The sequence below is a fragment of the Esox lucius genome, chromosome 24 (genome assembly GCF_011004845.1).
Source record: "Esox lucius isolate fEsoLuc1 chromosome 24, fEsoLuc1.pri, whole genome shotgun sequence".
Lineage (NCBI taxonomy): Eukaryota > Metazoa > Chordata > Actinopteri > Esociformes > Esocidae > Esox > Esox lucius.
In genome coordinates this window covers 932,893-957,378 of record NC_047592.1, presented here as the reverse complement: position 1 = coordinate 957,378, position 24,486 = coordinate 932,893, and the positions used below count along the sequence as shown (strand labels likewise).

The 24,486-nt window shown below is 42.6% G+C and overlaps 1 protein-coding gene across 3 annotated transcripts; it reads left to right on the top strand.

Moving 5' to 3' along the window:
- The first annotated feature begins 278 nt into the window (after positions 1-278).
- Positions 279-24,127, top strand: tfr2 (transferrin receptor 2). 3 transcript variants are annotated; one of them, XM_034290284.1, is made up of 18 exons: positions 279-521; positions 6,760-6,801; positions 6,982-7,207; positions 8,046-8,256; positions 9,299-9,439; positions 10,255-10,369; positions 10,457-10,699; positions 11,447-11,586; positions 12,869-13,050; positions 13,341-13,460; positions 13,844-13,926; positions 14,391-14,454; positions 14,545-14,612; positions 15,890-15,960; positions 16,622-16,706; positions 17,383-17,610; positions 20,650-20,790; positions 22,116-24,127. In XM_034290284.1, the coding sequence occupies exons 2-18, from the start codon at positions 6,772-6,774 to the stop codon at positions 22,356-22,358; spliced, it is 2,391 nt and encodes a 796-aa protein (XP_034146175.1). In that variant the 5' UTR covers positions 279-521; positions 6,760-6,771; the 3' UTR covers positions 22,359-24,127. The 3 variants fall into 3 exon arrangements, with proteins under 3 accessions (XP_034146175.1, XP_034146176.1, XP_034146177.1); XM_034290285.1 differs by having other exon boundaries at positions 280-521; positions 8,073-8,256; XM_034290286.1 differs by lacking the exons at positions 279-521; positions 6,760-6,801; positions 6,982-7,207; positions 8,046-8,256 and having other exon boundaries at positions 9,388-9,452.
- Positions 24,128-24,486: the final 359 nt, after the last annotated feature.

The window sequence follows — 24,486 nt, the reverse complement described above, 5'->3', positions numbered from 1 at the left end:
ACAGACAGACTGTAGACACATCCTGGAAGAGACAGACTGTAGACACATCCTGGAAGATGGACAGAGACGCTGAGATACACGGAGACCAAAGCCTGAGAGGGAGGGAGGCACGGATGGGGGGGGGGGAGACTTTTATAAAATATAAATGCATATTTATCTGTTCATAACTGTAATTAATAAATGTTTTATTTTCCGACTGTCTAACAGAATCAAGTGTGTGTGTAGTGCGGGGGGGTGGGGGGGTCTGTCACAAATGTATAGTCAGGTGAATAATTTGTGACACCATTACTGACAGCAACAAACACGATCTCTCCCGCTCATGGGTTTTAGCCATGCCTCTTAACAGGGAGGTTCTGTCTGGGCACCTATCATCTGTCAGGGCTACAAGAAGAGGAGGGGCCAGCTGGGGGAGAGGGGGCGAGGGAGATGGATGAGTGTTGGTGGTGACAGAGTGGTGACAGTTGGAGGAGAGATCAGACTTGACGTGTTGACTCACCGAGAGAAAGAAGAGAGAGCAGGGGGTGAGCCTCTAATACAACTGTTATAATATCTGACATAACTAGCACCTAAAAATACAGCTGTTAGGACACCTGACAGAACTAATACCTAACAATACAGCTGTTAGGACACCTTACAGAACTAGCACCTAACAATACAGCTGTTAGGACACCTGACAGAACTAATACCTAACAATACAGCTGTTAGGACACCTTACATAACTAACACCTGACAATACAGCTGTTAGGACACCTTACATAACTAACACCTGACAATACAGCTGTTAGGACACCTTACAGAACTAATACCTAACAATACAGCTGTTAGGACACCTTACAGAACTAATACCTAACAATACAGCTGTTAGGACACATCACAGAACTAATACCTAACAATACAGCTGTTAGGACACCTTACAGAACTAATACCTAACAATACAGCTGTTAGGACACATCACAGAACTAATACCTAACAATACAGCTGTTAGGACACCTTACAGAACTAATACCTGACAATACAGCTGTTAGGACACCTTACAGAACTAGCACCTAACAATACAGCTGTTAGGACACCTGACAGAACTAATACCTAACAATACAGCTGTTAGGACACCTTACAGAACTAATACCTGACAATACAGCTGTTAGGACACCTTACAGAACTAATACCTGACAATACAGCTGTTAGGACACCTTACATAACTAACACCTGAAAATACAGCTGTTAGGACACCTTACAGAACTAATACCTAACAATACAGCTGTTAGGACACCTTACAGAACTAATACCTGACAATACAGCTGTTAGGACACATCACAGAACTAATACCTAACAATACAGCTGTTAGGACACCTTACAGAACTAATACCTAACAATACAGCTGTTAGGACACATCACTGAACTAAAACCTGACAATACAGCTGTTATAACACCTGACATAACTAACACCGAATAATACAGCTCTTACAACACCTGACATTACTTCCACCTGAATCTGTGTATACTCTGAGATTTGTGTCCTAGTGTTCAGTGACATACTGTAATTCTGTTTGGCTGAGTGTTATATTCCAGCTGGTATGGATGGGTCCTGATTGGCCAATGGTCTGTCCTGTTGTACCATGTTAAGTCTCATAGTTTTAGTGGTTTAGTGAGGTCGGCCCTTGGTGTGTTTCTGAGCTGTCTGTTCAGTATGATGGTGTTCTGTGTGTGTGTGTGTGTGTGTGTGTGTGTGGCCTTGGTTGTACTGAGGTCATTGCTCTGTGTTTCTATACAGAGTGACTGAATCAATGCCACAAGTTTGTGTGTTTAAGTAATGTTGGAACCGTTACACTCATTTTGTCAGATTGTGACATTTTCACTCTTATTATTTTAGCACTAGTTTGTTTTCCATTTGACTAATTCACAATCCGTTTAGAATTCAGTCCTAATGTGTGTTTATGTTTACTGAGCTGTTAATAAAGTTAACAAATCAAACAGTCTGCTCGCCACACACTCCACTGCCCTCTGACCTCAATTCTCAGCCAATCAGGAGACAGATTACTGAGCCACCGTTTAACTTGCACAAAACAACCCAATAGACACAACACAAGCAACACAACACACACACATTTGGGGTGGCAGGGTTCCCCAGGAAATCTGACCAGGAACATCTGGAGACTGTCAGGTAGGACATCCACACTATCCAGTAGTAGGAGGTACATGTTACCACACTATCCAGTAGTAGGAGGTACATGTTACCACACTATCCAGTAGTAGGAGGTACATGTTACCACACTATCCAGTAGTAGGAGGTACATGTTACCACACTATCCAGTAGTAGGAGGTACATGTTACCACACTATCCAGTAGTAGGAGGTACATGTTACTTACCACCAGGGTTGGGTAGGTTACAGTTACAAGTTACCTGTCCACATTTGTAATCAGTAAAAATAACTTTTTGATTACTCAAACTCAGTACAATCTGATTACTTTGAATTACATTTAGTACAAATACTATGCTAAATATTGTCAACATAGCTTTTAAAGAGTTTATAATAATGTTATAGCTTGTTAAACAGTGCTTAATTCTATAATAAGGATCTAACAAAAAATAACATTGCAACATGAATTTTTTAAATGAATAAACAGTTGTTTCAAATAAAATGACATTAACAAAAAGGGCATTTCTATTGCTTTGTTTGATTTGTGGTGTATTCTGTCAGTCATTTGCGGCCAGTTCTGTTGATACCACCTGATACACTGGTCACACTCAATCTGAAAGTTTGCTAATTGATATTTGGTAAAAGTTTTGACACTTACAGTCTAAGTAAATATCTAAATGTAAAAAAGAAATTAACTTTGGTTTATGAATACAAACTCTGGGAAGCAACGATGTAGAACAGCTAGAGAAATGCCTTTATGGCCAATCAGGTGTTGAGCAAGTCTGGACCCTCCCCTCCCAGTCTATAGTGATGTTATTATGCCTGTGCTGTTGTACCGAATGGACCCTTGTGTTTAAATATGTTTAAACTGATCGACTTTCAAAAAGCTCACTCAAGCTTAATCATTTTGTAGAATATTAAGTTTTAAGCAAAACAGGTTTCCCAAAAAAAGCAGTTACATTTTGAATTACCTGATAAGTAGTTCCAAAGATGTCAAATGGTCAGTAACATTTCTACTAAACTAATCGACAGTCACATCCCTACAATCTATGAATATGTTTCCAAATCAGTCTGAGTGACACAAGCATTCAGCTTGACATGGTACAATCCTATCAGCCTACAGATTAGCATTTTCGTTATACTCGCCACAGAAAAAGACCTTGATTGTAGGAAGGCTCCAAACACAAAATACAAAAGATTCAGAGCCGTGTTTGCGCTAATTCAAAGGGACACTTATTATAATGGCCGGGTAATAACAGGTATTAGTGCGAAATACAGATCAAATACAGAGCCTTTCAACGTATTGAAATAATTTTACAACTTCTGTATTTACGATCAAATGGGGTTTTGCCATCCTCCAGGTACTCCTTACCACAGTGCAGACAGTGGTAAAACCGTTGGCGAGCAGTCAACCTCAAAAAGAAAGCTATAAGGGTAAGGGGTGGAATAACGAATGGGACGGCCTTCTTGACTTGCACAGAAAGTGCTTGATTGCAGTTATTGTCTAAGACAATGGAACTAAATATTAGGATAAATGTCCTAATATATTCATCCGGGACAGTTTTGTTTGAGTGTTTAAAGGAATGTTAAGTCATAAATGAAAAGCTATGTTTTTATTAAATCAAATGTGAGACATTGTGACTTACAAAAAAGTGAAAGGGTACCAATATTTTTGCCACTTCAGTATCAATACTAAGTAACATTAAAGTTTATAAGTTTTATCAGATGACTTCCGGATGTATTTTGCCAGTTGCATTTGTAGCTCTTCAATAATTAACTGTTGTTGTTAAAGCATATAGCATCCTGCACATTTGGGAAAGATGACATAATCTGTAGCGCATCCTCCCCCAAGTCTGAATATATACAGTATCTCACAAAAGTGAGTACAGCCCTCACATTTTTGTAATGTGACAACACTGAGGAAATGACATTTTGCTGTAAAGTAGTGAGTGTACAGCTTGTATAACAGTGTACATTTGCTGTCCCCGCAAAATAACTCAACACACAGCCATTAATGTCTAAACAGCTGGCAACAAAAGTGAGTACACCCCTAAGTGAAAATGTCCATATTGGGCCCAATTAGCCATTCTTCCCGGTGTCATGTGACTTGCTAGTGTTACAAGGTCTCAGGTGTGAATGGGGAGCAGGTGTGTTAAATTTGGTGTCATCGCTCTCTCACTCCCTCATACTGGTCACTGGATGTTCAACATGGCACCTCATGGCAAAGGACTCTCGGAGGATCGGAAAGAAAGAATTGTTGCTCTACATAAAGATGGCCTAGGCTATAAGAAGCAGGGGTCAGCCTGAGAGTGCTCAGACCATACACTGCACACTGCATCAAATTGGTCTGCATGGCTGTTGTCCCAGAAGGAAGCCTCTTCTAAAAATTATACACAAGAAAGCCCCCAAACAGTTTGCTTAAGACCAGCTGACAAAGGACATGGATACTGGAACCATGTCCTGTGGTCTGATGAGACCAAGATAAACCTATTTGGATCAGATGGTGTCAAGCGTGTGTGGCGGCAACCAGGTGAAGTCAAGCATGGTGGTGGGAGTGTCATGGTCTGGGGCTGCATGAGTGCTGCCGGCACTGGGGAGATACAGTTCAGTATACAGGGCAGTATTCCAACATGACAATGAACCCAAACACACCTCCAAGACGACCACTGCCTTGTTAAAGAAGCTGAGGGTAAAGGTGATGGACTGGCCAAGCATGTCAGTAGCATATGTAGGGTATAATGTGTCAGAATTATGATTTATGGCAGGCAGAACTTCCATATATAAGTTACCCGGCCTTAGACAACAGACTCTTTGCTTTCGTCGCACCATATACAGGATCCTCATTAAATTTGTCCATGTACTCATCCCTGTTCTCACTCAGTCTCTGGGTGATGTTCGGCTCCAACTTGAGCTCATGCAGAAAGTTCTCAGCAGCCACATGAACATCAGTCATCGATGCGTGAAAACCTGATGCGTTCAAAGCCTTGACCAACACATGTTTCAGTCACAGTGTTAAACTGTCTCCCGATGTCTTCAAAATGGGTCTCAGGCGGATCAAGACAAGAAGTCTTGTCTGGCTCGGGTGGTCCACTTCACATCCAATGCATGCTTTGTGTAGAACCGCCCCAACAACGTTTTACAGAATCATACCCAATGTTCCTTTGATGTTCTTTAAAACTTTTGGTGCAAGGTGTTTGTCCATTTTGTGATAACTCTTGTAAGCATTTGAAAGGTATGACAGATTAAGAGGACCTAGTTGATCACCAACCCTGTCAATCCAATGGTAGTTTCTTGTTGGGTATACCGGTGGAATCGAGCTGTCTGGGTCAGGGGTTCCGTAGAAGGCTTCAGCGTTGTCATCCCAGGCGTCACACAGCCAGTCCTCAGCCTTGGGTTCTTCAATGTCCACTTGGTTGTTATCTTGAGACATGTTTCTTAAATTCTTCAGACTGCTTGATAGTCTCAGGCGGTCTGTCTGTTTTTATGCTGTGTTGAGGTCGGTGTTAGCGGGGCTTCAGGGTCACAAACTAACCCGCTGGCATTTTCTGGAAATAGTTCCAATCTTACAGAGTCATACTCTTTCAGCCCCTCGACAACTTTAAACAGTACATCTACTGTATTATGTAGGCCTTGTTTTGGCCCCAGATAAAACACTTTTTGAAAGGTGTTCCATAATCCGACATTAAAACCATTTGATCAGTCACACCAGCCTTAAACTCTTGGCCTTCGGGTAATTCATAAGATGCCACCTCCGGTAGCTCTGGGTTGAAGATGAATGACCATCACTGATGTCTGCGTGGTTTAAATACACAGACCACGCCAGTCAACCCATAAAACATGAAAGGTTAACAACCACCGGTTCTAGGCCATCTGTTGTACCACATGGCAGTGGAACCCTGGCAACATTTTGTTGAACACCAAACATCTTACCGCTGACCCAACACTTATTTATTGCCTGGAAATTTAACATTCCGGAACCCTAAGGCCCATTTGTTAATTAACATTCCGGAACCCTAAGCCCCATTTGTTAATTATCAAACATAACCCACCTGTTATAACACTAGTCTGGTTTGCTCATCAGGCGTTGTAAAACATCAAACACTGACACATCAATGTAATCATAAATCACAAAGTCACCGGACATGCATACGTCACTCCTGAAGTCCCACCCTAACATACGTCATACCGGAAGTCCCACCCTAACATATGTCATACAGGAAGTCCTACCCTAACATACGTCATACAGGAAGTCCCACCCTAACATACGTCATACCGGAAGTCCCACCCTAACATACGTCATACAGGAAGTCCCACCCTAACATACATCATACTGGAAGTCCCACCCTACAAACCGGATGTCCCGCCCACCTGTCACATCAATATGGAAGTCCCACCTGTCTAAATCCTGTCTGAGTTGTTCGGTGCATTTGACAAATAAACCTTGAAACCTGAAAAGAACGTGTCGCCTATCAGTTCTCAAAATGATGCGTTGATGCGGGTGTGGGTGTGTGTGTGCGCGCTCGGAGCAACAAATAGATGGATGGGGAGATTGACAGAAAACAAGAAAACCACAATGTCATAATCACTCTGATCTGTTATATTACATCATATGACCCCCCAGATTCGCTGACCCATGGACACCCTCAGAAAACTGCTCCAGCAGGTAAAGGGTCATATCTTATATCATATTCTTTGTTTTTATGCGTCGGCAATTTCTTCGTAATTGTTTTGGGACAGAAAACTTCTTAAAGCTTTGTGCATTGAACTATTTGTGGCATCTTTCCAATAGGTGATATAATTTAGATTATGTTGTTTAAGCCAAATACTGTCTGTTTCTCTCCAGCCCTCCTCCCACACTTCCTGCTTTGTCTATCGTCGTCGTCCATTGGGAGGGTCTGAGGGTAATGAGATGGGTGGGACTGAGATGAAGCCTGACCAACCAGAACCCGATGAGGATCTGGAGGCGGAGCCGAACAGTGACATCACAGCCTTAGTAGTACAGCAACCACAGCATCGTCGAAAAACAGTGATCTACCTGTTTCTCTGTTCACTACTAATATTCACTACAGGTAACACTGATCTACCTGTTTTCTGTTCACTATTCATATTCACTACAGGTAACATTGATCTACCTGTTTCTCTGTTTGCTACTAATATTCACTTATGTAACCCATAATACCTAATCCTAACCCTTAATGTAACCCATAATACCTAATCCTAACTCTTAATGTAACCCATAATACCTAATCCTAACCCTTAATGTAACCCATAATACCTAATCCTAACCCTTAATGTAACCCATAATAGCTAATCCTAACTCTTAATGTAACCCATAATACCTAACCCTTAGGGCCGGTTTCGCAGAGATGGATTAAGCCTAGTCTAGGACTAAAAAAATCTAGTTCCATAGAAAACTCCATTGAGCTTGTTGTTTTAGGCCTAGACTAGGCTTAATCTGTGTCTGCGAAACCGGCCCTTAATGTAACCCATAAGGCCTGATCCGAACCCTTATTGTAACATATAATGCCTAATCCTTAACCTTAATGTAACCCGTAATGCCTAATCCTTAACCTTAATGTAACCCATAAGGCCTGATCCGAACCCTTATTGTAACATATAATGCCTAATCCTTAACCTTAATGTAACCCATAAGGCCTAATCCTAAACCTTAATGTAACCCATAAGGCCTAATCCGAACCCTTATTGTAACATAGAATGCCTAATCCTTAACCTTAATGTAACCCGTAATGCCTAATCCTAAGCCTTAATGTAACCCATAATACTTAATCCTAACCCTAACTGTTAGTATTAGCTAGTACAGGGTGGTTTAGGTGTCAAAAGCCAGAATGAGTAGACTAAACCCTTAAAAGTAAGATACCTGTGATATGATTGGCTTTGAGAGTCCAGGGGGGCGGGGCTCTGTTGCCTGTACAGCTTTTCTATTGGGCTATGTGGCATTCCGTGGTTCGTGCCACTACTGCGGTGAGGTGGGGGAGATGGTCCCTGTAGAGGATAAGCCTGGAATAGACCATTACCCGACGGCGGGGATGTACCCCGGGGAACTACGAGACATGTTGAAGAAATACCTCCAGGATGAGAAGATTGAGGCCACTATCAGGTAAGACTGTCTGGTCATTTACATTTCAATTCACTATCAGGTAAGACTGTCTGGTCATTTACATTTCAATTCACTATCAGGTAAGACTGTCTGGTCATTTACATTTCAGTTCACTATCAGGTAAGACTGTCTGGTCATTTACATTTCAGTTCACTATCAGGTAAGACTGTCTGGTCATTTATATTTCAATTCACTGTCAGGTAAGACTGTCTGGTCATTTACCTTTCAATTCACTATCAGGTAAGACTCTGTCTGGTCATTTATATTTCAATTCACTATCAGGTAAGACTCTGTCTGGTCATTTACATTTCAATTCACTGTCAGGTAAGACTGTCTTGTCATTTACATTTCAGTAGCCAACATTTGTTTACATTGCCAGAGCATGTATAACATTGAAATTAGGAAAAATCTGAAATCACATTTAAAATCATTAGTTTAGGGCAGTGTTGTAACAATGTGCATTTAAACTATTAACGACGAGAGAAATATTTAAGTATTAATGTGATCCACTGGCCATTTCCTGTGACAAGGGCAGGCAAAGTGTTTCACCCTACAGATATGGGACTTCCAAAATTATGTCAAAAGTTTAGAACATGTTAACTGGGTTTGTTATCCAGACGTCTGGTAAGAAACCTTTTCACATTGTGTCAGGTTATTGATTTCACAGAGGATGCTGTTGATGATCTCCATTTGGTTGATGAAACTGTAAAGGATTTCCCAAAGCTGAGGAACACGTTGAAGTGTTTAATAATGGCTCATTTAAATGTGTAGTCTGCGAATTCCATAATTTTGTTTAGTTTGCCCTCAACAGCACAGGGCTTTCTGGATTGTAGGGCAGAATTTTTTCTGCAACTTGACTAAAGAATAGAGATGAAATATTTGTAGAAGTGGTCTATATTTTTGGGTAAATAGCCCTTAATGTTGTTGTCTGCTTAGTGTTTTCCAGTTTTTGTGTGTGTGATCAAGAACGATGATCGGAGGTCTTCTGTCACTGTCTGACGGGACATGGCTAAGAGGTTTCTAAGTGTGTATTTGTGGTCAGGCGGGTGAGCAGGACGACTCACCCATCGGGGTCCTCGGAGGGGACGGCGCTGGCAGCAGAGATTCTGGAGATGTTTAAAGACCTTCACATGGACCACACCTGGACAGACTCTCACTACGCCACCCTACAGTTCCCCTCCAGGTAGACCTAGGAGGTGTGTGTGTGTCCGTGTGTGTGTCTGTGTGTGTTTGTGGTCTAGAAACTAGTCCATCTTCCAACACATACATTTCTACGATCTCTTAGGATGTGTGTCTGTAGGACCCAGAGGAACTGTGTATATGATATGTCTGTAGGACCCAGAGGAACTCTCTGTGTATATGATGTGTCTGTAGGACCCAGAGGAACTCTCTGTGTATATGATGTGTCTGTAGGACCCAGAAGAACTCTCTGCGTATATGATGTGTCTGTAGGACCCAGAGGAACTCTCTGTGTATATGATGTGTCTGTAGGACCCAGAGGAACTCTCTGTGGATATGATGTGTCTGTAGGACCCAGAGGAACTCTCTGTGGATATGATGTGTCTGTAGGACCCAGAGGAACTCTCTGTGTATATGATGTGTCTGTAGGACCCAGAGGAACTCTCTGTGGATATGATGTGTCTGTAGGACCCAGAGGAACTCTCTGTGGATATGATGTGTCTGTAGGACCCAGAGGAACTCTCTGTGTATATGATGTGTCTGTAGGACCCAGAGGAACTCTCTGTGTATATGATGTGTCTGTAGGACCCAGAGGAACTCTCTGTGGATATGATGTGTCTGTAGGACCCAGAGGAACTCTCTGTGTATATGATGTGTCTGTAGGACCCAGAGGAACTCTCTGTGTATATGATGTGTCTGTAGGACCCAGAGGAACTCTCTGTGTATATGATGTGTCTGTAGGACCCAGAGGAACTCTCTGTGTATATGATGTGTCTGTAGGACCCAGAGGAACTCTCTGTGTATATGATGTGTCTGTAGGACCCAGAGGAACTCTCTGTGGATAGTGGATGCTGAGGGAGAGGAGATGTTGGAGGAGATTCCTCTGGAGGACCCTGATTCATACTGTGCCTACAGCGCCATAGGCACCGCCACGGTAACTGTGTCTGTGTGTGTGTGTGTGTGTGTGTGTGTGTTGACGGTACTTCACAGTTCCTCTCTGACTACCTGTCTCTCCCTGCAGGGGGGCTTGGTGTATGTGAATTATGGCCGCCAGGAGGATTTTGATTGGTTGCGGTCTGCCGGGGTGTCTGTAATAGGCTGTGTGGTGATGATGCGTGTCGGGGGCGGGGTTAGTTATGCTGAGAAGGTGTTATTCGCCCAAAAGGCGGGAGCGGGTGGAGCCTTGATCTACCCCGACCCAGCAGACATCCCACAGGACCCTCGACGCCTGGGGCTCAACAGCTACACGGCTATATCAGAACATGTATGTTACAACTAAACCTCTATATCAGAACATGTATGTTACAACTAAACCTCTATATCAGAACATGTATGTTACAACTAAACCTCTATATCAGAACATGTATGTTACAACTAAACCTCTATATCAGAACATGTATGTTACAACTAAACCTCTATATCAGAACAAGTATGTTACAACTAAACCTCTATATCAGAACATGTATGTTACAACTAAACCTCTAGATCAGAACATGTATGTTAAAACTAAACCTCTATATCAGAACACATATGTTACAGGATAGAAATAAACCTCTATATCAGAACATGTATGTTATAGGTTACATCTAAACCTCTATATCAGAACACATATGTTACAAGTTACAACTAAACCTCTATATCAGAACACATGTGTTACAAGTTACAACTAAACCTCTATATCAGAACACATATGTTACAAGTTACAACTAAACCTCTATATCAGAATACATATGTTACAAGTTACAACTAAACCTCTATATCAGAACACGTATGTTACAAGTTACAATTAAACCTCTATATCAGAACACGTATGTTACAAGTTACAATTAAACCTCTATATTAGAACACATATGTTACAAGTTACAATTAAACCTCTATATTAGAACACATAATAATATGTTATTATTATGTTACTAGTATGTTAGAACTACAACTCTATATCAGAAAACGTATGTTAATAAAATTTATGTTATTATTTTATTACATGTATGCTCTTTTGTCCAATCAACAGGTCCACCTGGGCTCAGGTGACCCCTTCACCCCTGGCTTCCCCTCATTTAACCACACCCAGTTCCCACCAACCCAGTCTTCCGGGCTGCCAGTCATTCCAGTTCAGCCAATCAGTGCCAACGTAGCCTCCAAGCTGCTCAGGTAAACCTCACCTCTCCCTCTGATCTAACAAACTGATGCACATCAGCAGTTGTCTCAAAGTGCTTAACAGATGTTGTTTTGTTTCTCTGGCAACTGGTTAATTCCTTGATTGGTACCCATTTTGTTACAGTGTAATGGACGGTTATTGTGCCTGCAAACTAAAGCAAATCTCCCCACCTATTACCTTGCTATTTATCAGTTGTTTCCTTGCAATCTCAACACTTAAGTTTGCAGGGACAAAGCCTGGCCGTTTCACTGCAACTACTTATGACGTAAAACGGAAACAGTGTTGAAATTATGGAGAAACAACTGATAAATAGCAAGGTCATAGGAGGGAAGCTCTGTGCTTTAGTTTGCAGGGTCAAACTCCAGCCATTAAAGGGGATGTTACAGACACACAAGGTAATATGGAGCTAACAGGTAAGTAAAGGGGATGTTACAGTGATACAAGGTAATATGGAGCTAACAGGTAAGTAAAGGGGATGTTACAGTGACACAATGTAATATGGAGCTAACAGGTAAGTAAAGGGGATGTTACAGTGATACAAGGTAATATGGATCTAACAGGTAAGTAAAGGGGATGTTACAGTGATACAAGGTAATATGGATCTAACAGGTAAGTAAAGGGGATGTTACAGTGACACAATGTAATATGGAGCTAACAGGTAAGTAAAGGGGATGTTACAGTGATAAAAGGTAATATGGAGCTAACAGGTAAGTAAAGGGGATGTTACAGTGATACAAGGTAATATGGAGCTAACAGGTAAGTAAAGGGGATGTTACAGTGATACAAGGTAATAAGGAGCTAACAGGTAAGTAAAGGGGATGTTACAGTGATACAATGCTTACTATTGATGTGTAGTTACCATGTTGTTACCATGTTGTTACCATGTTGTTACCCAGTTGTTTCCTTTTTGTTTCTGTGTTGTTTCCTGGAAATAACCCAGTTATTACCTTGTTATTTCCATCTTGTCAAATAAAGTGGTACCAATTGATTAATGCCACTTAAAGGTAAAAGTGTCAAACAACTGTGAAACATATGGCTTCTATTTCTTACCTCATTTTTATAAGGTTCTTTAATCAGGACCCGAAAGGTTATTTCTCAGATAATCCAAAATAGTTCCGTACAGAATGCTCTAGGTTGCCAGGTATTAATAAAAAATACTGCTAATAAATAATTTTAGCAAAGAACCTAATAAAATATAAAATAATGAAGGAAATAAGATTTTTTTTCTGAATAGAAAGCCAAGCACCTTTCTGTGTGTGTGTGTGGCGTCCCCAGTCAGCTGAGTGGTCTGGCGTGCCCGCGGGGGTGGCAGGGTCGGCTGCCCTATGTCCGCTGCGTCCTGGGGCCAGGCTTCAGCTCTGGGGACGGACGCAAGGTCAGGATGGGCGTCTACAACATCATGAAGCCCACACTACTGAACAACATCTTCTCCTCTCTGGAGGGACGGATCGAACCTGGTGAGCCAGGGAAGGGGACAGAGAGTGGGAGGAGAGAGGGAGGAGAGAGGGAGGAGAGAGGGAGGAGAGAGGGAGGAGAGAGGGGAGGAGAGTGGGAGGAGAGAGGGAGGAGAGTGGGAGGAGAGAGGGAGGAGAGAGGGAGGAGAGTGGGAGGAGAGAGGGAGGAGAGAGGGGAGGAGAGAGGGAGGAGAGTGGGAGGAGAGAGGTTGGAGAGAGGGGAGGGTTGACAGTTATGACGTCGTATCTTCTGGTTCTTCTGCATTAACTCTGGTCCGCTGTGGCCCTGGTAGACCAGTACATCATCATGGGGGCTCAGAGGGATGCCTGGGGACCAGGAGCCGTCAAGTCTGGGGTGGGAACAGCTGTCCTCCTGGAGTTGGCTAGGACCTTCAGCCACATGGTGAAGAACGGTAGAGACAACCATGACCACAACACAACTACAGCCCGAATGTGACATAACCACAACACAACCATGACCACTACACAACCATGACCACAACACAACTACAGCCCAAATGTGACATAACCACAACGCAACCATGATCACTACACAACCATGACTGTAACATGACCAAAACACAACCATGACTATAACATGACCACTACACAACTATGACTATAACATGACCACTACACAACTATGACTGTAACATGACCAAAACACATCCATGACTGTAACATGACCAAAAACACATCCATGACTATGACATGACCAAAACACAACCATGACTATAACATGATCAAAACACTCATGACTATAACAGTCTCTCTATCTGATATCTGTTATATCTAGGGTTCTTCCCCAGGAGAAGTCTGTTGTTTGTGAGTTGGGATGCTGGAGACTTTGGGAACGTTGGTGCCACTGAGTGGCTGGAGGTGGGTTCCCTTCCTTTGGCTGTCTCCAGCCCGTGACCTTTGACCTCTGAAACTGATTTCTCTTAGGCTGTCTCCAGCCCCTGACCTTTGACCTCTGAAACTGATTTCTCTTAGGCTGTCTCCAGCCCCTAACCTTTGACCTCTGAAACTGATTTCTCTTAGGCTGTCTCCAGCCCCTAACCTTTGACCTCTGAAACTGATTTCTCTTGTTCTAGTTTGGATCAGTAGATGCATCCTAATTAATCTAAACGAAAGGCTGCCTCCTAAATTCCTTTCTGCAATGACACCTGAAACCATCAACGTTTATATTTCATAAAGGAAATGGAAAGGAAAGCTTAAAATAGTAAATAATACATCATAGTTGAAATAATAATTATTGTTGGATGAAGTTTAATTTAGAATTATACCTCTTGGACGTTTTTTGCGTGAATAAAGTATTAACTGAGGTTTCCTGTGGTTTCCAGGGTTACCTGTCCATGCTCCACCTGAAGGCAGTGGCATACTTCAGCCTGGACCAGGCAGTTATGGGTAAAACCCGCAGCTACACCACAGGACCGTTACCAGGACAACAGATGTACAGCTGTGTTAATGATATCTAAATGTTGTTGTTATCGTCAGGTGATGACAACCTGTCAGCCTTCACCAGCCCTCTCCTGGCCGACCTCGTAGAGTCAACCATCAAACTGGTAACATTAAATACACACAGACAGCATGGATGAGTCATATGAATACGCATGGCAGCATACACAGCATGGATGAGTCATATAAATACACACAAACAATTTAGTTGAGTCATATGAATACACACAGACAGCCTACACAGCATCAATGGGTCATATGAATACACACAGACAGCATGGATATGTCATATGAATACGGACGGCAGCATACACAGCATGGATGAGTCATATGAATACACACAGACAGCATACACAACATGGATGAGTCATATGAATACACACAGACAGCATACACAACATGGATGAGTCATATGAATACACACAGACAGCATACACAACATGGATGAGTCATATGAATACACACAGAGAGCATACACAACATGGATGAGTCATATGAATACACACAGACAGGATACAGTGCATGGATGAGCCATATGAATACACACAGACAGCATACACAGCATGGATGAGCCATATGAATACACACAGACAGGATACAGTGCATGGATGAGCCATATGAATACACACAGACCGCATACACAGTATGGATGAGTCATATGAATACACATGGACAGCATACACAGCATGGATGAGTCATATGAATACACACAGACACCATACACAGCATGGATGAGTCATATGAATACACATGGACAGTATACACAGCATGGATGAGTCATATGAATACACACAGACACCATACACAGCATGGATGAGTCATATGAATACACACAGACAGCATACACAGCATGGATGAGCCATATGAATACACACAGACAGGATACAGTGCATGGATGAGCCATATGAATACACACAGACCGCATACACAGCATGGATGAGTCATATGAATACACATGGACAGCATACACAGCATGGATGAGTCATATGAATACACACAGACACCATACACAGCATGGATGAGTCATATGAATACACATGGACAGCATACACAGCATGGATGTCACAACGCTTGGTGTGTGTATCATGTAGTGTGTGTGTGTGTGTGTGTGTGTGTCTGTATGTGTGTGTGTGTGTGTGTGTGTGTGTCTGTGTGTGTGTGTGTGTGTGTGTGTGTGTGTGTGTCTGTGTGTGTGTGTGTGTCTGTGTGTGTGTGTGTCTCTGTGTGTGTGTGTGTGTGTGTGTGTGTGTGTGTGTGTGTGTCTGTGTGTGTGTGTGTGTGTGTCTGTATGTGTCTGTGTGTGTGTGTCTGTGTGTGTGTGTGTGTGTGTGTGTGTGTCTGTATGTGTCTGTGTGTGTGTGTCTGTGTGTGTGTGTGTGTCCAGGTGGAACATCCTAGACATGCAGGTCAGTCTATCTACAGTCAGGCTGAGAGAGAGGGGGGACAGTGGAAGAGGTGAGTCAATATCTTTTTTAGAGCACCTCTCTCTCTGCAGCTGGTCTCTCTCCCTCCAATATAAAGTCATTGTATCTGAACAGCGGGTCTCTCTCCCTCCAGTATAAAGTCATTGTATCTGAACAGTGGGTCTCTCTCCCTCCAGTATAAAGTCATTGTATCTGAACAGCGGGTCTCTCTCCCTCCAGTATAAAGTCATTGTATCTGAACAGTGGGTCTCTCTCCCTCCAGTATAAAGTCATTGTATCTGAACAGTGGGTCTCTCTCCCTCCAGTATAAAGTAATTGTATCTGAACAGTGGGTCTCTCTCCCTCCAGTATAAAGTAATTGTATCTTAACAGCTGGTCTCTCTCCCTCCAGTATAAAGTCGTTGTATCTGAACAGTGGGTCTCTCTCCCTCCAGTATAAAGTCATTGTATCTGAACAGTGGGTCTCTCTCCCTCCAGTATAAAGTCATTGTATCTGAACAGTGGGTCTCTCTCCCTCCAGTATAAAGTCATTGTATCTGAACAGTGGGTCTCTCTCCCTCCAGTATAAAGTCATTGTATCTTAACAGCTGGTCTCTCTCCCTCCAGTATAAAGTAATTGTATCTGAACAGTGGGTCTCTCTCCCTCCAGTATAAAGTCATTGTATCTGAACAGCGGGTCTCTCTCCCTCCAGTATAAAGTCATTGTATCTGAACAGCGGGGCGTACAGCTTCACAGCCTTTGGAGGAGTTCCTGCTATGGAGCTCCGCTTCACTGAGGTACAACTCATCTTCACCTAGAACCTCATCCCTTTCTCCTCCTCACCTATGAACTCAGCCCTCTCTTTTCCTCTCCTATAAACTCATCCCTTTCTCTTCCTCACCTATAAACTCAGCCCTCTCTTTTCCTCTCCTATAAATTCATCCCTCTCTTTTCCTCTCCTATAAACTCATCCACAACTCATCCCTTTCTCTCCTCTTCTTCAAAAGCATGCTCTCTGCTCTCTTTGAAACACCTCTACGCCAACATCGCCCCAGTATCAATATTCCCAGAGCAACACTTAAACACAAAGGCAAGAAACCACTTTTGAATGTGTCTCCCCAACACATTCAATCAGCCCTAAGCAGCAGTCTAGGATTTACCAAAAGAAATCAGAGGAGACCTTTGTGTTATATCTGTGGAAGTGGGCCCACACACTGTGGATGACGATCAGGTTATGTCCCTTTACCTATGTCACAAACAGGTATTATACACACTATATGAACAAGCCAAAGCACAAGTTAACAGTGAATTGTCCAGCTGGTTTACTACAGTGGCACATTGGTTTTTATTTATATAAGTAATAATAATTGTGTTCATTTCAAGGAAATTAAGTGTTGGTACAAATGTAATGAACCTTGGATAAACGCACCATTCCACCCCTCGTCATCCCTCCTCAACACTGTGTGTTTGCAGGAGTCCCGTGTCTACCCATTCATCAACACCCCATTGGACACCATTGGGAGACTACAGGAAGTGCTCGGAGGTCGTCTGGGGGTCGTGGGGCGGAGTCTTGCAGAGCTGGTGGGCCTGATGGTGCTGCGATTGGCTCATGACCACATCCTGCCTCTGCAAATCACTTCCTACTCCCAGAGTGCACTGCATTTCAGCACTCAGCTCAACAAGTACTCTGCAGAACTGCAGGTATCTAACACACACACTCTTTGTGGACACTCAGCAGGTCCAAAACGGAGCTCTGTTTCAGCTATGGGCGGCTTCTCCTCTTGTGGAGGAGAACCATGTGCCCCAGAGTCCTGCTCAGTTTATATATATGAATCATGTCAGACGTGGTGTCTCTCTCCCCAGTTGGTGTTTGGAGTGTTAAAGTCCCATGTTCTCCTGCAGGCGCACCTGCGTGAAGTTTGCCCCCCCACCAACGCAAAACGTCGTCAAACTATGCTCGTTCGTTTGTGCTATGTTTGTGCTGGTTTGTGCCGGTAAAAGTTTCGTTTGTGCTGCGTTGGGTTTTAAAATATTCGACATTGAATTATAGACGATTACGTCACCAGCCCCCCCACATTCTCCAAATTCACCCAAAATAATCTTGTTCGTTTGTGCTTCGTTTGTGCTGGTTTGTGCCTCTTTTGATGAACACAGGACTGTGAAAATGGAATCCCTGTCGACTGCTGGTTTTTTGGGCATCTGGCATAAGCAAAACATAATTACCCTCAATTATTCTGATTCCAAATAATATCATGTACAGCGTAAATTTGTTTTAATATATTACTGTATTGGTCTGAATATAATGATCATATAATATAGTAAGGATAATGTAGATGGATAATATATCTTATATTAGGACCAAATATGGTAATGTTCACCCCTAGATTGTCATTTTCTATTGAACTGAAAATTCATTGCTAACACTATCACTAATTTAGCTATGAAATGTTAAATACAGTTGCACCCATGGTCGTTTTTTAATACTAAAATGAAACTTTGTGCAACTGTAAATAGCATTTCATAGCTAAATTAGTAATAGAAGTCTTATTATTGAGGTTTCTGTTCAATAACAAGGTTAGCTCTCTTGAATGTTGTACAATATTCTTGCAGCTACTAGTATTGTAACAGACAGTTTTAAAACAATGTATACTTACAATGTTCAGAAATTTGGATTAGTAACGACTTTTGTAGTTTGATTTATATCGACCTTTTCTCCACTAACTCTACACAATTTTATACAAGAGCATTCTTGAATGGAAGTGTCACTTGCGGTGGGAGTGGAGTGTAGCAGATGAGACTCGTAAAAATAAAATACAATCACAAGACACTGAAGTGAGGATAATTGTTTATTGAACAAATTGTGTGATGACAGAACGTCTTCGTCAATTCTACTTTAAAAGTGTGCTCACCTCGAGGATAGTTTAGCTGTTTTCTTGCCCAAAAATGCTGAAGTTACATTTAAACTATGACTTGATGGCACACGCGCACAAATCCATTTTGCTCATAGAGTAGCAGAAGATAAGAGTGACATAGGCCTAATAAAAGAAAAACATTACGTTTTTATTAAACACTACAGGACTACAAAAAAACTGATAAGAAATTGCATGATGTTCTATTAAATCATCTTTATTAGCATCTAACATTTTAGAGATTGAATAGACAAAACCGAAATAAAATGCTCATAGGCTATAGGCTACTGACTAACTACAAACCAAAATACAGAGCTGTCTGACTATTTTTGATCTTGTGACCATTGATTAATCTATTTTATTCAGTGAGCCTTGTTTGTAGCCTATAGGCCTAAATATTAATTTGATTACATTTCTGATATTTTAAAACCCAACGCGGCACAAACGAAATTTTTACCGGCACAAACCAGCACAAACGAAGCACAAACGAACGAGATTATTTTGGGTGAATTTGGATAATGTGGGGGGGGCTGGTGACGTCATCGTCTATAATTCAATGTCGAATATTTTAAAACCCAAAGCAGCACAAACGAAACTTTTACCGGCACAAACCAGCACAAACGTAGCACAAACGATCGAGACTATTTTGGGTGAATTTGGAGAATGTGGGGGGGCTGGTTCACCTCAGATTGACCTAAAAATATTATTGTAATATCTAAAATACCGAAGCAGCACAAACAAAACTTTTTACAGCACAAACCAGCACAAACGTAGCACAAACGAACGAGACTATTTTGGGTGAATTTGGAGAATGTGGGGGGGCTGGTTGACCTCAGATTGAACTAAAAATATTATGTTAATATCTAAAAAACGGAAGCAGCACAAACGAAACTTTTTACAACACAAACCAGCACAAACGGAGCACAAACGAACGAGCATAGTTTGACGACGTTTTGCGTTGGTGGGGGGGCCAACTTCACGCAGGTTGCAGGCGCTGGGTCTCTCTCCCCAGTGGATGTTTTGAGTGTTAAAGTCCCATGTTCTCCTGCAGGCGCGGGGTCTCTCTCCCCAGTGGATGTTTTGAGTGTTAAAGTCTCATGTTCTCCTGCAGACGCAGGGTCTCTCTCCCCAGTGGATGTTTTGAGTGTTAAAGTCTCATGTTCTCCTGCAGACGCGGGGTCTCTCTCCCCAGTGGATGTTTTGAGTGTTAAAGTCCCATGTTCTCCTGCAGGCGCGGGGTCTCTCTCCCCAGTGGATGTTTTGAGTGTTAAAGTCTCATGTTCTCCTGCAGACGCGGGGTCTCTCTCCCCAGTGGGGGTTTTGAGTGTTAAAGTCTCATGTTCTCCTGCAGACGCGGGGTCTCTCTCCCCAGTGGATGTTTTGAGTGTTAAAGTCTCATGTTCTCCTGCAGACGCGGGGTCTCTCTCCCCAGTGGATGTTTTGAGTGTTAAAGTCTCATGTTCTCCTGCAGACGCGGGGTCTCTCTCCCCAGTGGATGTTTTGAGTGTTAAAGTCTCATGTTCTCCTGCAGACGCGGGGTCTCTCTCCCCAGTGGATGTTTTGAGTGTTAAAGTCTCATGTTCTCCTGCAGACGCGGGGTCTCTCTCCCCAGTGGATGTTTTGAGTGTTAAAGTCTCATGTTCTCCTGCAGGCGCGGGGTCTCTCTCCCCAGTTGGTGTTTTGAGTGTTAAAGTCTCATGTTCTCCTGCAGGCGCGGGGTCTCTCTCCCCAGTTGGTGTTTTGAGTGTTAAAGTCTCATGTTCTCCTGCAGGCGCGGGGTCTCTCTCCCCAGTGGGTGTTTTGAGTGTTAAAGCCCTATATTCTCCTGCAGGCGCGGGGTCTCTCTCCCCAGTGGGTGTTCAGTGCCAGAGGGGATTACAGTCGGGCAGCCAAAACCCTGAAGGAGGACATACTGAACTCAGACATACAGGATGAGACCATGATACGCATCTACAACACACGCATCATGAGGGTATGTGTGTGGGTGGGTGTGGGTGGGTGGGTGGCTGTGTGGCTTTTGTGTGGGTGTGTGTGTGTGTGGGTATGTATGTGGGTGGGTGTGTGGGTGTGTGAGGGTGGGTGGGTGTATTTGCGCATTTGTGGGTGGGTTTGTATGGGTATGTGTGAGTGTGTGTGGGTGTTTAGGGGTGTGTGGGTGTGTGTGTGGGTATGTGTGTGGGTGTGTAGGTGGGTGTGTGTGTGGGTGTGTGTGTGGGTATGTGTGTGGGTGTGTTGGTGGGTATTTGTGTGTGGGTGTGGGTGTGTGTGTGTGTGTGTGTGGGTATGTGGGTGGGTGGGTGGGTATGTGTGGGTGTGTGTGGGTGTGGTTTGTGTAGGTGTAATATCTCACTGTTGTACTTGCTTTTCTTTTAAAGGCAAGGTTATATTTGTGTCTTTACTGTCCAGGTGGAGTTATATTATTGTCTTTAATGTGTCCAGGTGGAGTTATATTAGTGTCTTTAATGTGTCTAGGTGGAGTTATATTAGTGTCTTTAATGTGTCCAGGTGGAGTTATATTAGTTTCTTTAATGTGTCCAGGTGGAGTTATATTAGTGTCTTTAATGTGTCCAGGTGGAGTTATATTAGTTTCTTTAATGTGTCCAGGTGGAGTTATATTAGTGTCTTTAATGTGTCCAGGTGGAGTTATATTAGTGTCTTTAATGTGTCCAGGTGGAGTTATATTAGTGTCTTTAATGTGTCCAGATGGAGTTATATTAGTGTCTTTAATGTGTCCAGGTGGAGTTATATTAGTGTCTTTAATGTGTCCAGGTGGAGTTATATTAGTGTCTTTAATGTGTCCAGGTGGAGTTATATTAGTGTCTTTAATGTGTCCAGGTGGAGTTATATTAGTGCCTTTAATGTGTCCAGGTGGAGTTATATTAGTTTCTTTAATGTGTCCAGGTGGAGTTATATTAGTGTCTTTAATGTGTCCAGGTGGAGTTATATTAGTGTCTTTAATGGGTCCAGGTGGAGTTATATTAGTGTCTTTAATGTGTCCAGGTGGAGTTATATTAGTGTCTTTAATGTGTCCAGGTGGAGTTATATTAGTGTCTTTAATGGGTCCAGGTGGAGTTATATTAGTGTCTTTAATGTGTCCAGGTGGAGTTATATTAGTGTCTTTAATGTGTCCAGGTGGAGTTATATTAGTGTCTTTAATGGGTCCAGGTGGAGTTATATTAGTGTCTTTAATGTGTCCAGGTGGAGTTATATTAGTGTCTTTAATGTGTCCAGGTGGAGTTATATTAGTGTCTTTAATGGGTCCAGGTGGAGTTATATTAGTGTCTTTAATGTGTCCAGGTGGAGTACTACTTCCTTTCCCAGTACGTGTCTGTGGTGGAGACTCCGTTCCGTCATGTCTTGCACGGTCGGGGAGAACACACTTTAAGTGCTCTGTCCGAGCACCTCTCGCTGCTGACCTCTGACCCAAGGAGCTTTAACGAGGCCCGTTTCCGACGGCAACTGGCACTGTTTACCTGGACACTGCAAGGGGCCGCTAACGCTCTGAGTGGGGACGTCTGGAACATAGACAACGTCTTCTAACATGCTAACGCTCTGAGTGGAGGCATCTGGAATATAGACATTGTCTTCTAACCTGCTAACGCTCAGAGTGGAGGCATCTGGAATATAAACAACATATTCTAACATGCTAACACTCTGAGTGGAGACTTCTGTAACATAAACAACATATTCTAACATGCTAACACTCTGAGTGGAGACTTCTGTAACATAAACAACATATTCTAACATGCTAACACTCTGAGTGGAGACTTCTGTAACATAAACAACATATTCTAACATGCTAACACTCTGAGTGGAGACTTCTGTAACATAAACAACATATTCTAACATGCTAACGCTCGGAGTGGAGACTTCTGTAACAAAAACAACATTTTCTAACATACTAACGCCCTGAGTGGAGGCATCTGGAATATAGACATTGTCTTCTAACATGCTAACGCTCTGAGTGGAGACTTCTGGAACATAGATCTGGACAATCTGGTGTTCTATTTAAGATGTATGTTCTGTCTGTATCTCGGGTGTAGGCAGACACTCCTTTTTCTTCCACATTCTATATCTTTCTCTCCCTCTCTCTTTTCTTTCTTTCTTTCTCCTTGTCTCCTCTTTTCTATCTGCACTCTCTCTACCGCTCTCTCAGGGTGTGTATGTAATTATTTTCTAATCTGGGGATGAGTTTCAAATTACACTGCGTTCACACAACACTGTTTAAGTCTAGCATAGTGTTCTAGTCCAGTTCAATGATCTAGTCCAGTTTTGTGTTCTAGTCCAATTCAATGATCTAGTCCATTGGGAGTTGTCCTGAGTGTTAATCTAATCATTTTTTATTTATCAATGATGGCCTGGAGGTCTCTTCACTTACTGTCTCCCCAAGGGAATCGAACACAACCCCTGTGTCTCAACCCGTATCTGTCTCTGCAGTGTCCTCTAAGTAGTGTCCTCTATATGGGATAGTGTCATTTTGTAGACCCCTGTAGGCTCCTATTAACTCAACCCTTCTCTTCCTGGTGGCCGGGGTTAGAGGGTAAAGGTCAGTTCATATCTATCCTGTCTGGTGTTTACACTGGTGCCGGCAGATCTGATCCTAGATCAGTGTTTTGGTTAGTAACAACCAGCAGGTTCTGATGCAGGGCTGTTTGATGATCTGATCCTAGATCAGTGTTATGGTTAGTAACAACCTCCAGGTTCTGATGTAGGGCTGTCTGATGATATTGTCCTAGACCAGTGTTATGGTTAGTAACAACCTCCAGGTTCTGATGTAGGGCTGTCTGATTATCTTGTCCTAGACCAGTGTTATGGTTAGTAACAACCTCCAGGTTCTGATGTAGGGCTGTCTGATGATCTTGTCCTAGACCAGTGTTATGGTTAGTAACAACCTCCAGGTTCTGATGTAGGGCTGTTTGATGATTTGATCCTAGGTCAGTGTTATAATTAGTAACAACCTCCAAGTTCTGATGTAAGGCTGATTACTGGGAGCAGTGACTCCCATAATTATGACAGTAATACTGTCCTACAATCAAACTGCAGTATCTGCAATCAATCAAACATTATGTCACAAAATGGGGGGTGGAGCTTAAGGATTCAAGGTGAGAGGTCGTGCCAGGCAGCGTTATTGGACGATGGCATCTATTTTTTGTTTGTTTACCTCGTTTTATTTCTCTGAGTATAACCTTTGAACCTTCAATGGTGAAGTATTACCTTGAACCTCCTGTGACGTCATGGTTACCTGCCAAGCCAGTGACGTTGTGTTCTGCTGTTATGTCCTAATAAAGATGTATCCTGTTTCATAACAACCGGTGTCTGTCTGGTCTAACGTCTGTTATGTCCTAATAAAGATGTATCCTGTTTCAAAACAACAGGTGTCTGTCTGGTCTAACGTCTGCACCACAGAAAAATGATAGAGAAGGCATCCCTGTGTCATAAATTTTATGAACCATCATGAACTGTTATGAACTGTGAGTTCACTGGCAGCATGTGGAGGGAATCTACTGGATGTGTTGAAGCAGTCAATTGGCTTCCCGAATGTGGACGTTCCTCTAGCAATGTCATCCGGGATGAACTCCAGAATGTCCACCAAGTCTACAAAATTAAAAGCGTATAAGGATGGACACCTGGGAGGAACTCCAGAACGTCCACTGAGTCTACGACATTA